At 32.6% G+C, this 13,190-nt stretch overlaps 2 protein-coding genes across 3 annotated transcripts; both read left to right on the top strand.

The window, feature by feature from the left end:
* Positions 1-1,464: 1,464 nt before the first annotated feature.
* LOC119073292 (thymocyte nuclear protein 1-like) lies at positions 1,465-2,224 on the top strand. Its single transcript, XM_037178678.1, has 2 exons — positions 1,465-1,665; positions 1,787-2,224. The coding sequence occupies exons 1-2, from the start codon at positions 1,605-1,607 to the stop codon at positions 2,137-2,139; spliced, it is 414 nt and encodes a 137-aa protein (XP_037034573.1). The 5' UTR covers positions 1,465-1,604; the 3' UTR covers positions 2,140-2,224.
* Positions 2,225-4,106: 1,882 nt separating this feature from the next.
* Positions 4,107-5,930, top strand: LOC119073282. 2 transcript variants are annotated; one of them, XM_037178667.1, is made up of 5 exons: positions 4,107-4,421; positions 4,614-4,772; positions 4,828-4,948; positions 5,036-5,273; positions 5,404-5,930. In XM_037178667.1, the coding sequence occupies exons 1-5, from the start codon at positions 4,381-4,383 to the stop codon at positions 5,745-5,747; spliced, it is 903 nt and encodes a 300-aa protein (XP_037034562.1). In that variant the 5' UTR covers positions 4,107-4,380; the 3' UTR covers positions 5,748-5,930. The 2 variants fall into 2 exon arrangements, with proteins under 2 accessions (XP_037034562.1, XP_037034561.1); XM_037178666.1 differs by having other exon boundaries at positions 4,611-4,772.
* Positions 5,931-13,190: the final 7,260 nt, after the last annotated feature.

Genomic DNA, 13,190 nt, shown 5'->3' with positions numbered 1-13,190 from the left:
GAAATTTACCGCAACACGACAACTAATTCAATTTAATTCATAAATTAAATTGAAGGACTTTCCATTGTGCATATAAGTTACACAGCAATTCTCAAAGAAAGTAAAACTTTTATTATGTAACGTTCCAACGTTATGTACATGCAAATAATGTATATACAACAAAAAAATAAATTGTTGTTAAAGTGAAATAAATTGTAATCTAAAAATCACTGAACCAATGAACCAAACAAATAATATCAGTATTAATGGCACAAAAATAATTTCTCCTTTTAAACAAAGTATACCTTTTCGTATAGGCCACTGAGAGTTATGCACATTGAACAGTAAATTGTGTATCCAGAGCAATTCGGTCGGTCTCGATATGTCTTTTATGAGTCGGTTATAAAGATATCAATTCACACCTAGTCTCTTCATCATCCGTGTCATTTTCTAAGTTTCAATCATTTTTTTTCGTTATTACCTTAAACTCTGTAACGTGTAATTAATATCAATCCTCTCACTATCCAGATTATGACCTTGTCTGCTACATTTTTCTTAAATAATAATTTTCTCTGGTGGTCATGTATACTGTAAACACTTTTTTATTTCGTTGAATTCGATTTATGTTTCGCTTTATTGCAATTTTTTTCTTATTATTTTCTTTAAAAAAATTTGTTTGTACAGTTATACACTTATGTATGAAACAAAACCAGAGCTGTATAGCAGCGATTACATTTTTTTTTTCATTTCGTTTTATTGTTGACCGCCCATAAGAATTTTTTTCGAGTAAAAGTAGATTGAAACATTAAAAAAACAGCAAGACGAAAAAAAATTGTTAATGGAAGTCGTTTAAGATATGTGAAACGAAAAGCGTTATTTCCGTTTGATCAATGATCAGATCACACGAAACATATTAAATTTCTCGGGTGTATACAAAGGCACTGATTAATTACAGCTCGAATTATTTTTACCAAATTTTAATTTCAAAATTATTTAATTTACACCTTTGCGAACACAGTGAGATGAAGATAGATTTGCTGGTAATTATTTATCAGTGCATGTCACACCACCAACATCCTCTTATGCCAATGATTTTTCGAATAAAAAAAAAAAAAATGCATCAAAAACCGATAGGTCACTCGGCCTCAATACCCCGTAATTATTCAGTTACACTCCTTTTTCATTCATTCAAAAATTGTTAAATTTCCTACTCTGTTTCATATGATTCAAATATTATTTTCTGTATCTTACGTGAAACATAATGCATTGTGTATTTTACCTAATGGTCCACATAATAAACATTTGTTTACCGATTCAATCTTAACATAACTGAGGTTTAATTTAATTAATTAGCTGTTTCAGTCACGGTTGTATGAAGAGATCAAACGAACAAATAAATTTAAATTCTACCGCCAGATATTATGTATGCTGTAATAGTAGCTCTGATCTTCCAGCTGTTCGTGTTTTGTTTGTTTTGTCATAATATGTGACAACGAACGTAGGAAAAAGGCGCCAGTTTATCTCAGTTTCTTTTATTATTATTATTTGATTCGGCCAACCAGAGTAGCCGTTTAGGTCTCATTATTTTATTGAAATTTAATTTGTTATAATTTATTGTGTCTAAAATGAGTAAATGGATTTTGAAATCGGAACCTGAAACATGGTCTTGGGACAGTCAAGTTGCAGGTAAACAAAATAATAATTTACCTCAGAGGTAATATACCTCTAAGTGTCTGTGAAACCACAAAAACTCTTTCGTTTATTGTGTATCAACGTAAGTTCAATTTTGTGATTAATCGATTTCCAGATAACGTTACAACTTGGGATGGAGTACGAAATTATCAAGCGGCGGCTAATTTAAAGAATATGAAAATCGGTGACCTAGCATTCTTTTATCATTCCGGTAAAGAGAGACGAATTATGGGAATTGTTCGTGTCATACGCGAATCCTATCTTGACAAAACCGATCCCAAAGGTAAATTCGTTTGTGTTGATGTGGAGACGGTTGAACCTTTAGAAAATCCGGTGACATTGGCACAAATCAAATCACAACCGGACCTGAAGAATCTTGCGCTTGTTCGTCAAAGTAGACTGTCTGTGATGTCTGTTGAGCCAGAGGGTTGGGATTTGATAATGAAACTTAGCAAAATTGATTCGTGAAACAGTGGGATGACGATGCCTGTGCTATGTTAATGTACAGATCTGAGAAAATGCTCAAATAAATTTCTTATTTAAATTCGACAATGGTGGGTGTTTTAATCCACAAAATGTGTCTTGCTAAAGTGGTCAAAGAATCAGTGATTTTTTTTTGAAAAGGTGCTAAATTATACAGAAAAAGGTAAGATTGTGGGTGATATGAACTTTGCATAATATCAAATTTTCTCGAATAGCAAGAATGCTAAGTATATTGGGAAACTAACCACCGATCTACTTTTCATTATTGTTCACCACATTCCACTGACAGTATTGCAAATCTAATAAATTGCTGTCCGTTGATTGTAGACTTAGATGGATAATAGTAATGTTTCTTCACGCATAACAAAACGAAACCAACGAAACACAAGTCGATTACAAAATTTTTCTTTGTTTCTTTTCTCTTCCACTACACACTTTGAGCCTTACCGTGATTTTTTCTATGACAAAAATTTAATTTCATAAAGCAAAATTATAATTTGTAAAACAAAACTCATTTTAATTAACTCACATTTATGAATTGGTTCGTACCCAACCGACCCAACCTCTTACAATATTTTTTTTTTCGGTACGTATATGTTGGTAGATTATCATTGCATAATAAGACCATACAAACGAAATTGCCAACCTCGCAGCCAACATTATTATCTGGTTCAATTTAATTTTGCATACTGTGCAAATAGCGGGTGTTATTTATTACTTCCCACAATTTTTTCTTGCAAATCTTACAAATTATAGTAAAATCAGACTTGCGGTCATCTAATATTCAAACGTTGCATTTTTGTTAAAATTTGTTGTATCTAATTTAGCAAAGAGGTAAAGTGCATTTTACTGCTCGCGTTGACTAGTGTGAATGCTTGTTTAGTACCCACCTACAGATAAAAGATGTCGGATTACAATTTTAAGGTTTTTAAGGTTTCTGTTCTGTCTACAAACTCTCTACATACATCAAAATGAAAAATTTATGACATGCACTCAATCTACTATTTCAAATTGTGCACAGCTTATGTAAGATTGTTTTTGTCTGTAAGAAGGATAATCAAAGTCATTTTACTCACTGCCCTTGGGAAATGAGTTATTACTGCATTGACATTTGCGTTAGCACTCATTTCCATTCCAGGTGGCCTAGTGAGTAAAATAACTGACGTAATTGTTTGGAACTTTGTGTTTTGCCTTTTGTGCCTGCATCACTCGCCTTAGGCTCGAGCTGCAGATGCCATACACTTAGCAAAAAAAAAATCTAAACAAATACGTAATCTACTATTACCAAAGCCAGTCCTTTCCCTTTTTGACCGATTCAAAGCGTGTAAGAATCACATAAAATAGGGCGACACATCGTAGCCATTACCATTCTAAAAATACAACTTATCCATCGATAACCCACCTCACCTACCCACCTCATCTGATTCTGATCCTAACCATTTTTGAATAGATCAAATTTTGCTTCCATCAATACTCTCTCTAGCAAACAAACTCTCAGCTATCTGTGTCAAATTCACACCTTATTTCTTTGTGTTCTACAAACACTATTCCACATTTTGACTGACTACACTGTAATGTACATGCAAATTCCAAAGGCTACTTGATTCTTTCACCACCTTAATAAAAGTAGTTTGGTTGCTAGAGAGGGTATTGCTTCCATCCAAAAAGTGGTCATAGTGAAGGGTTTATTATACCGTTAATTCTAAAAAGTCTGATCTGAGTAATAAAAATCTGAAATAAATGCTGCCAAATACGCGGAAATTGGAAAATTGACATTATGTTCATACTTGTTATGACTCACTGAGACATCCGCACATCCCTGTTTATGGGTGTTTTTGCGAGAACAACAATAACAAAAAAACACAAATAGTGGTAACTCATGAGATAAGATAAAACAATCAACCAGACACGAAGAATATTATGAATACGTGTACGTACAGTAAACTATCTCTTAATACCAATAAAATTTCGTTATCGTATAATCATATCACTTAACCATTTTATGTAGTGTTGATTTTACTAATAAAATTAATGTATCTTAGCGTGTCGACATAATTAAGTTAAAATCAATTTTCCATATACTCCGTCACATCATTATCAGTGGAAAATTCATTCGGTTGATGGATAAGTTTTGTTGTTTGTGTCATTTCAATTTCAATAAAAAATATTTCTGTGACTTTTCCGTGCGAAAATGTTAGTCAAACATAAAATTGAATTTTTCGCGGAATGAATACACTAAAAAAGTTCTCAGTGGAAACTCATAAAGGGTACGAATTTCTTTACATTTCCTTTGTAGTTTTCTAGTGTTACTGGAAGCTTTAAGTGAACGAAAATTAAAGTTTAAATAAAATCAGCTTCGAATGTACAGTACATGCGACGACAAAGTGATTTAATTTTTCAAAGTGATGTATTCGATTTTACAACAAGAAATTCACAAATCATTCAATCTACCCAAGCAGGTGGGCCAGCTTCCAGGCATGGATAAAAAAATGGAATAAAATTATGGCAGTCATATTTAGTGCACTCGGCATTACGCTGTTATTGTCTACGGTGATCGTAAATGCGTTGGAAGTTCACGAAGAGAACCAGAAGCATCGCAACGAACGGCTTAAACATGAGTAACTGAATATTGTATCTGAACTTCTGGAATTCAGTTCGATTTTTGATTTGTAGGAATCCCCGTCTAAATTTATTTGAAATATGTCACGTTGATCCGAGAGAAGCATGTTCGTTATACTGTAGCGCTGGCGTCTCAACAGGCATATCGAACGAATTAAATTATCATTGGGAAGAGGTTCGATTAATTTTGTTGTTGTTGTGGGACAGGATTTATGGACGTCCTTGTTGTGCTAGATTTATCTTCCGTTCGGTTTCATTCCAGAATCCTCATTGCCAATCCATAGGTATAAGTATCGAGGTTGCATCTACAATTTATTTTCCAAGGTTTACAATACCTCCAGATTGGTTAGATGGAAACTACAAATTGAAAGAATTGCAGATCGACGTAGAAAATATTTTTGAAATTTGTCAGAACGCTTTCGCTGGCGCAGTATTTGAATGGATGCAGAAATTAGTTCTAATTAATTTTCATTTACATTCTATGGATACGGCGATACTACGTAAGTATTGGTTGTGAACATTTGGGTATGCTTTTTCTGTTTTAATTGATAAACTTTGAGATAGAATAGCAGCGACCAAATAAATTAATTGGCCGATCTAGTGTGAACTTTAGAAAATTTGTTTTTCCAGAAAAAATCTTCGTTGAACAGCACTTTAAACACCTAACAATCACAAAGAATTTATCTACGGAACAATTAGAAAGTGCTAAGGTGGAACTGCACGCCGATTCAATTTCCTACTTGAAAAAGAATCAAAAATATCAAGTTCAAAGTGTGAGTAATGTAACCGATACATCAACATGGTCAACAAATATGAATGGAGTTTTAATCATAACTTTGACGATTGTGAGTTGTATGTTGAGTTTTTCGTTAGGACTCTGTATTCGATACAATTACTTGAACCGGAAAATGTTTTCAAATAAAACGAACAGAGATCGTACAATATTTGTGATTGAAAATAAGGAAAGTGTTTAAGTGAATCGGTTGCGATGGAAAACATAATAAAATGAACTGCTAAAATACTAGTGATAAAATCGTAGATATATAAAATTGTACATAGAATAGACCTAACTGATAAAAAAAAATTGTTTTGTTGTACAATTTGGTTGTGTCACAGACTCTTTCCAGACCAGTTGATTGAGTTGAAGAAAGTTATCCAATTACCACTTTAACTAAAATTTGCCAGGTCGTTCAAATCATTTCCGTATCGATTAGACAGACACATTAATTCGAAGAGCTAACACATTCTTTGAGAAAATTTCCATCGTTGCATATTCGTTTTCAATTTAGTTTGGCTGATTTCAACATAAAATTTCTTACAAATTCAAATTACAGTCAAAAATCTGTTTGCAAATATCAAGCTAGAATATTGACCGAAATGATCAGACACTGGAAACAGATATACCACTGAACGAACTTAGCGACAACATATTCTATACAAATGAATTTTAATCCAAGCTGCTATACACACAACCAGGTCCGTTTTGTGTCTATCCATAAATAATTAATTATAACGTTGCGATTGTTTATCTTAAATTTTTACATAAAACACTTAACATGAACATGAAGATTGTTACAGATTCAGAAAAATGATTATTCGCGGTTCATAAATAACACACACGTAACGAAACTTAACTAGATTTTCATATATGACGGATGTGGTCAAAGCTCCTGGTTTGTATCTTTCAAATATCGAATTAAACTCTCGGTCATGTATGGTAAATTGAATGTATAGAACCAATATGCTTAGAATGGAATGCAAGGTTAATTTATTAGTTCCGCAGAATTAATTGTTCGATTTGAATGGTTCGATTCGAACGATACGAAATTATGTTCTTACCACCTGATTTGTACGGCGCAAACATTTGATTGAATATATGAAAATTATAGCAATTATGTCGGTAAACTATTTGAAATGAGCATACTTCATTAAATGGTATTTGGTTGTTTATTACTAACTAGCGCTACTTAACACGCAAATACCATGCAATAAGGTTTTAACATGCACTCTGGTGTGGATTTTAATGCTATAACAGTCAAGAGATGTGTTGAAAATTTGATTTATGGTCTTGTTTTGTATTATGGCTGATCGATTTTTAAACTTACCTCGTGTTAGAAGTTATGTAGCTCAAGTTGAGCTTTGAATTAGATCCTAATCGCCGAAAGAAATTTCTAGCCTAAACTACAAAAAAGGTTTTTTTGAGGATACTCAACATACTCGTCTAATATTTTATTCTTCGTCAACCCAAGCCCGAGTGGGAAACAATACTCTGGTACAATCATCAGGTTGTACTGGTATTTCATCTATTTACTTATATTTACCAGCGATTTACTTCCCACTTACTTGATACCCATTCCCATACCCAAATTTACTCGTTAAGAGTCCAAATGTGCACAAATTTGCCCATTTGTATTCATCCGTATTTCGTCATCAGTCACTTTAACATGGGATATTTAACCAGACCCGGCCTAACCTCGGCGAACGGGGGCAGCCTGAAATGACCTTGGCCTTGGTAACTGTCATTTAGAGATCGACCGTGAGGTAGCCAGTGCTGCCCTCCATATAAACGAGTCGTTCCACTCGCCCTTCAAGCCTTATATAACCTTTCTTTTACACTGCTGCTTTATAGTTGCTATAAGAAAAACGGACGAAATTTGTTTATCTAAACGGACAAGTAAAGCACTCTGAAGGTAATTCGGTAACGAACACCTGTTTACTATCAGGAAAATAAATAAATGAATTCAACTGCTGAACTTGACGGGATGATGAAATTCAGTACAATAATTTCTGATGCATAATATACCAACCTGTTATGCATTGATTTATACAATAAATTTTTCGAGTAATCATGATCATAATATGTAACAGTAACTGACTAAAAAAGACAAAACGGGAATGCGTTCAGCCTTTTGACATCACATCACACGTACGCGTTATATTCGTTCGATTGAAACTTAAGATACGACCAGTAATTAGTCAAAATTATAGTTTCAAAATCAAACATTTCCTAAACGAAAAATTTTTATAAATTGATTTTTCAACATGAACGTGTCCATGATTGAAAACTAAATTACAAAAAGCTATGTAAATTATCTGTGAATAAAATCTGGTATAAATATTTATCACACAAATTGACCGGTGTGGTGTATGTACGAATAACAAAGAACGAAAAAAAAAATGTTTCATTGACGGCACAATGGCATACGCGCATTCATTGACCATAGGCAATGAATTTTTAAATCATTTAGCTGTTATTAAATTCTGCCATGTCCGCATAAAAGCGGATTAAACATACAAAACAGAAAAAAAAATGAACTGAAAATGCGTGATTTTCTGAGGCTGGTGTATACCATACCATACATCTAGGGTTTTATTTGTATCAAGGTCACAATGATATAAATCGATCCACAAATTACGTACATGCGTTGCTTTTGTGAAATTTTAATTGAATCGAAACACATTTAATTAATACAATTTATATTCGTTATATTAGCGCCTAAAATTCCTACCATTTACAGAAACGCTGGTCGCCCGACTGATCATTATCTTTGGGTGATTAATACATTTTAAAGAAATAAGTACAAACGAAAACCACTATTTTAGAAGTGTTAAACCTCAACTGTCCAAAAGAGGAAATACCACGAAATGACCTCATCAAATATATAGTCAACTCATTAGACTACTTTCCGCGCCAATGTTCTCCAGTCGCTCACTCTCAACTCTCAACTACAATAAACACTCTGCTGCATATTTCACAAATTTACTAAATGTTTACATTGCGATTTAGAGCCCCTTAACTTGGCCTTAATTTGGTAAATTTTGGCCTATTCATTCATAGACATAGAGTACATTAACATGTTACAGACGGCAAGTATATGACCAGTGTTAATATCGGGTCTATTACATCCATCGATTAACGTATTTTTAATCGGTTGATTTCAAATCATGTACTTCATTTTTTTAACATGCATTTTACTATAATATAAAGGACCGTATTACCCACAGCTTGTCATTCATTTTGTTGTCGAACAAGAATAAAACGTTATCCTATTGTGTTGAAACATTGATGTAGAAACGAAAATAATGGTAAATATGGTCGTATTGCAGTACTAAAAAGGAAATATTTAAGTGAGGCAAAAATATTACGACTGCATACTTATAACCGTATTACGACTTCGTTCTGAACTCCATCTTTAGGACATGCAGCACTTAACAATTTATTTAGAAAAGATCTCGTATTTTGTGAACCGGCTCAACTTGGATGACAATGACTGAAGCTGAAGGGCATATTTCCAATATTGATTTACTGATGTCATGTCTGTGAACGATCAGACAAATTTGAAAACGTTAGCGTTAAAAAAAAAGTTCACGAAATACAATTATTTTAACTTGTGTGTCTAATTATGATAAGATCTCATTTAGAGCCAAAGAAAAAAGTTGCATGCAGAAAGTATGTATTATTAATCAATTCATTTCGAATGTCGATTGATTTATTTTCAGCATTTTTTTTCCATCACGTCTGAGAGGCATATAAAATACTTAGCGCAAAATAACATGTGATATAATCTAGTTAGACCATAGCAAAATCAATCATTTATGTACTGTTTTCTGTGAGATCAAAATTGAAGCAAAAAAAGGTTGAGATGCCGATAAGATACACATAGCTCTCGATAAATGAAATTTCGAAATCATAAAAAAAAACTGCGAAATTATTGAGTAACAATTTGGCCGAAAATGGGAGTATGTGAAGGTGACAAATGACAAATTTTTTGAAATGATTTCGTTGATTTGATGCGACATTTGTGGTTTATATAATGGCATATCTATTTTTGGATTCCCTGTTTGCTGCCAAATAAATAACCGTCTGTACTTAGAATTGATTAAGCAATATTAAAAGACACATTCGAATGGTTATATCCTGTAAAATCATCTGCCGGCATCTTATCTATTATCGACAGCAAAGGCGACGACAAAAAATAAATGATGAACATTGGCTAATGTGGCCTTATGTTGAAATTAATGAATTAAAGATTTTGTTTCATTCGGCCGAAAATCCGTACATCAAATGAAGTATCAGATAAATAACTCATACTGGTGATGATGTGACAGGTCTTTGGATTAAATGGAACATTTCGAGGTCGGGTCTTTGAAGAGGTGTGATATAAGTCTGAGGGGCGTTCTATAAAGATTTTTTCATCTATGAAATATGTTTTCAAGATTATCAATATTTGAAGGAAGAACAAGATGATGCAAGGGGCCAGTCGTTTTGTCTGTGGCAAAAGAAACAATGTGGATACTTGACAATGAATGTATGTTGCAACGAGCTTACGTACGTAGTCAACGTTTATAACTTAACGCATTCAATGGAGTTCCATTTTTTTTCATTTTACACAATTCTCTTGTGAGGTGCGTGTCCCACTAAAAATAATTAAAAGCAAACCTACCCTTCAAATAAAAGCTAATTATCACCGACGCATTAATCATTTTGGTGAAACAATTACACTTAATTGGAAATTGATTTCTTTTGACCTTGGTTCTATTCGGTACCCATATCACAGAAGTCAATATTGCACACAATCAAGTTACTAATTCAAACAAATCCTTTCACAATTTTTTTTATAATTAACTATCGATTGATATTGTAAAATAATTGAACGAAAAGAAAAAAAAATAACCGCAGAACCATAGAGTCGGCATATGGCGTTGTTGTTAAAATGTGTATATAGATCGATATTCGCAAATATAAAACCTTTATTGTATGTATATCACATATGTAGCGCTGCGAACAAACCAACATTATTTAACTGTTCAACCTTGAAATGACTCTTTAAATTACTTTATACAAGACATTTGGCCCCAAATTTATCTTAATGAGCCTTTTTTTATTTTCATTTATTATTATTTCTGTTAACAATAAAAGTACTTACAGTTTTGTTCACTAAAACCGTACCTATATAATGGTACAAGTACTATGCCATGCAGAGTAGACAGCTACCAACAATAAAATATTTGTTATAATAATATTTCTCTTTCTTTTTTTATTTTTATTTTTTTAATTTCAAAACTTAAGTTATTTAGATTTGACATGAAATTAAATCACCGTCGCATTTCATTCGCTTTATTTTACTATTTTAAATTTTAGTGGAGCCTTTGTGATTTGTCAGTTCTTTCATTTTATAATTGTATATTGAAAGTTTATGCTAGATAATATAAATGGGACGCTTTACGATTCAGTTTCGAATGCAATTCATTCTCATTTCCGATAATATGGTGCTCATGTCGTAGGCTTTGTTCAATTGTTGGCGTCGATAATCGAAGTTAATAAATTTTCAAAACTGTACACACAATGTCTGGTAAGACAATCACATTTTATCTTAAAATCCAAAACGGTTATTACACATTCAGTCAATATCATTGTTGAAATGTTTTTCAACGATCGAGATAGACTCATTTTAATGAGCGATTTAACGTTGGAATTTTGAACGGTAAAAGTATTTCAAATTCCATCATATTACTAATCGCATTACTAGTCATTTTACATAATTGCAAATCTATAAATCTACAAAAATTCTATAGTTCTTCAATATATCCTTGAATTTCGGATGAATCAACAATGAAAGCTTAAGAAGTTGATTTATTGTAGCTTTTAAGCTTTCTTTAGAAAAAAACTAAACGAAACGCTGAATGCAACTCAAATTGTTTATGACGTGCCCTTTGAATTGTATTATGTTCGATCGACCTCCAGTCGAAAAAAAAAAAATATTTGACCGACCAGCGTCAATTATGTATGTAAATAACATATCATTATAATGATTTTGCATAAAGAACGTGTTAATAAAGTGATTACATTCTTAGTTTTAATTATAATAATCAATTAATTCATCTGGTTTACCTTTTCTTCGGAGATTAGGTCAAAAGTCGGTATGCGCACTCATGGAACATGGAAACCACTGCAGCATGAATGAAGTATAAATCGAATTTATAAAGTAGATTGGTTATTGGTCAGAATGAAAAATTATTATTCTACACGAATTCACGTGTGCTGATTATTTAAATTGAATTTTAGCACCCACGACGAAGTATAAAAACACTATTCTCAAGGTGAAAAGAATTAGTTGTCCCGAATTAAAGGTGAAACGGATAGTCTCCTTGTTAAGCTTAAAAAACATCCAACTAATCCAAGAAGAAACAAGGAGAAACCATTTTTATTCTAAATTTGTCATTTTGATGAATAGGCGAAATTAGCCAAACCAACACCAAGCTTTTCTTCCAGACAATCGCCAACGAGTAACATGCGTATCGAAATAGTCATTCTTTTTATATAAATCGATAAAACATTCTGCCAACTTTGACCTTGTAGCAATCACCTGCTTTGACAACATTTGTCTCTACTCTTCCCTTTTCAGTTTGAATAACACCGGTACAGATCACATTTTCAGTAGCAATGTCGTTAGGATTCAGGTTGATATTTTCCAGTGGTAAAAGCTTATTTTTATAAGTATACTTCACTGTCTTCAATGACTGTATAATTTATGAGTAGGTCCAAAATTTGTCGACGTTTGAATTCACTTATTAAGCAATCACTATTTAATTTGGGAAACTGTTCTTCTATATCGTAGTCTATTTCTGATTGAATATTTTTCAAAATGAGCGACTTTGCAAAACGATATTTTAATGGTAATATAGTTGTTGTTGGGACATCATTGCATTTATTTTGCCTTTCCTTTTGCCTACATAATCAAATTCGTCGTCTTCAAAGGAAGTCGAGAGTATATTCGCACAATAAAAATGGCAAAGCCACCAATACACAAAATATTTTCATTTTATCTAACTAACTTTCAGAACTAATGCCTGAAAAGTTCACAACAAAGTGACTACATGACAGAATGACAGACTCTTTTGAGATGATTTTATTCGCAACGATTTTGAGTTTATGTTTGTAGAAAAACTTTACACTTTTCGCTAAATTTCCAAAAATTTGTTTCGGAAATATTATTGACCGTTTATAAAAATCGCCAGACACGTGAAATTCATATGGTATCATAGCTTATAACAACTAGCAGTATCGAAACGTCTAGTCATATGCTATCTGCAACGACGGAAAGAATAAACGATGCCATATGGGTAGTATTTATATAGCGAAATGTGTCATACCAAAATAGAATTGAAACGTTGTAATGGACACAGTGGAGATACTTTATTTATTTATTTATTTATTTTCGTTTAAAGACCAAATAACAGGCCAGAGCCCAATAACAATTCAGTACACAATAGACAATCTGCATGAGTTTTTGAAACTATTTTATTCTGATAGTTTAGGTCTCAAAACCCATAGATACGAAGTTTTATAGCTCAATGATGTTAATTAATATTTTTAATTAGCTGTTAAAGTTTTCGCGAGTCACTGACGTCATCAT

The sequence above is a fragment of the Bradysia coprophila genome, unplaced genomic scaffold (genome assembly GCF_014529535.1).
Source record: "Bradysia coprophila strain Holo2 unplaced genomic scaffold, BU_Bcop_v1 contig_138, whole genome shotgun sequence".
Lineage (NCBI taxonomy): Eukaryota > Metazoa > Arthropoda > Insecta > Diptera > Sciaridae > Bradysia > Bradysia coprophila.
Note: the sequence above shows the minus strand (reverse complement) of the source record. Positions and strands in the feature narration are given on the sequence as shown.

Coding starts and splice junctions, on each gene's coding strand:
- LOC119073292 (XM_037178678.1), top strand. CDS start 1,605: ATGAGTAAATGGATTTTGAAATCGGAACCTGAAACATGGTCTTGGGAC. Junction 1,666..1,786: donor TTGGGACAGTCAAGTTGCAG/GTAAACAAAATA, acceptor ATCGATTTCCAG/ATAACGTTACAACTTGGGAT.
- LOC119073282 (XM_037178666.1), top strand. CDS start 4,381: ATGAATACACTAAAAAAGTTCTCAGTGGAAACTCATAAAGG. Junction 4,949..5,035: donor TAAATTATCATTGGGAAGAG/GTTCGATTAATT, acceptor GTTTCATTCCAG/AATCCTCATTGCCAATCCAT. Junction 5,274..5,403: donor TATGGATACGGCGATACTAC/GTAAGTATTGGT, acceptor TTGTTTTTCCAG/AAAAAATCTTCGTTGAACAG.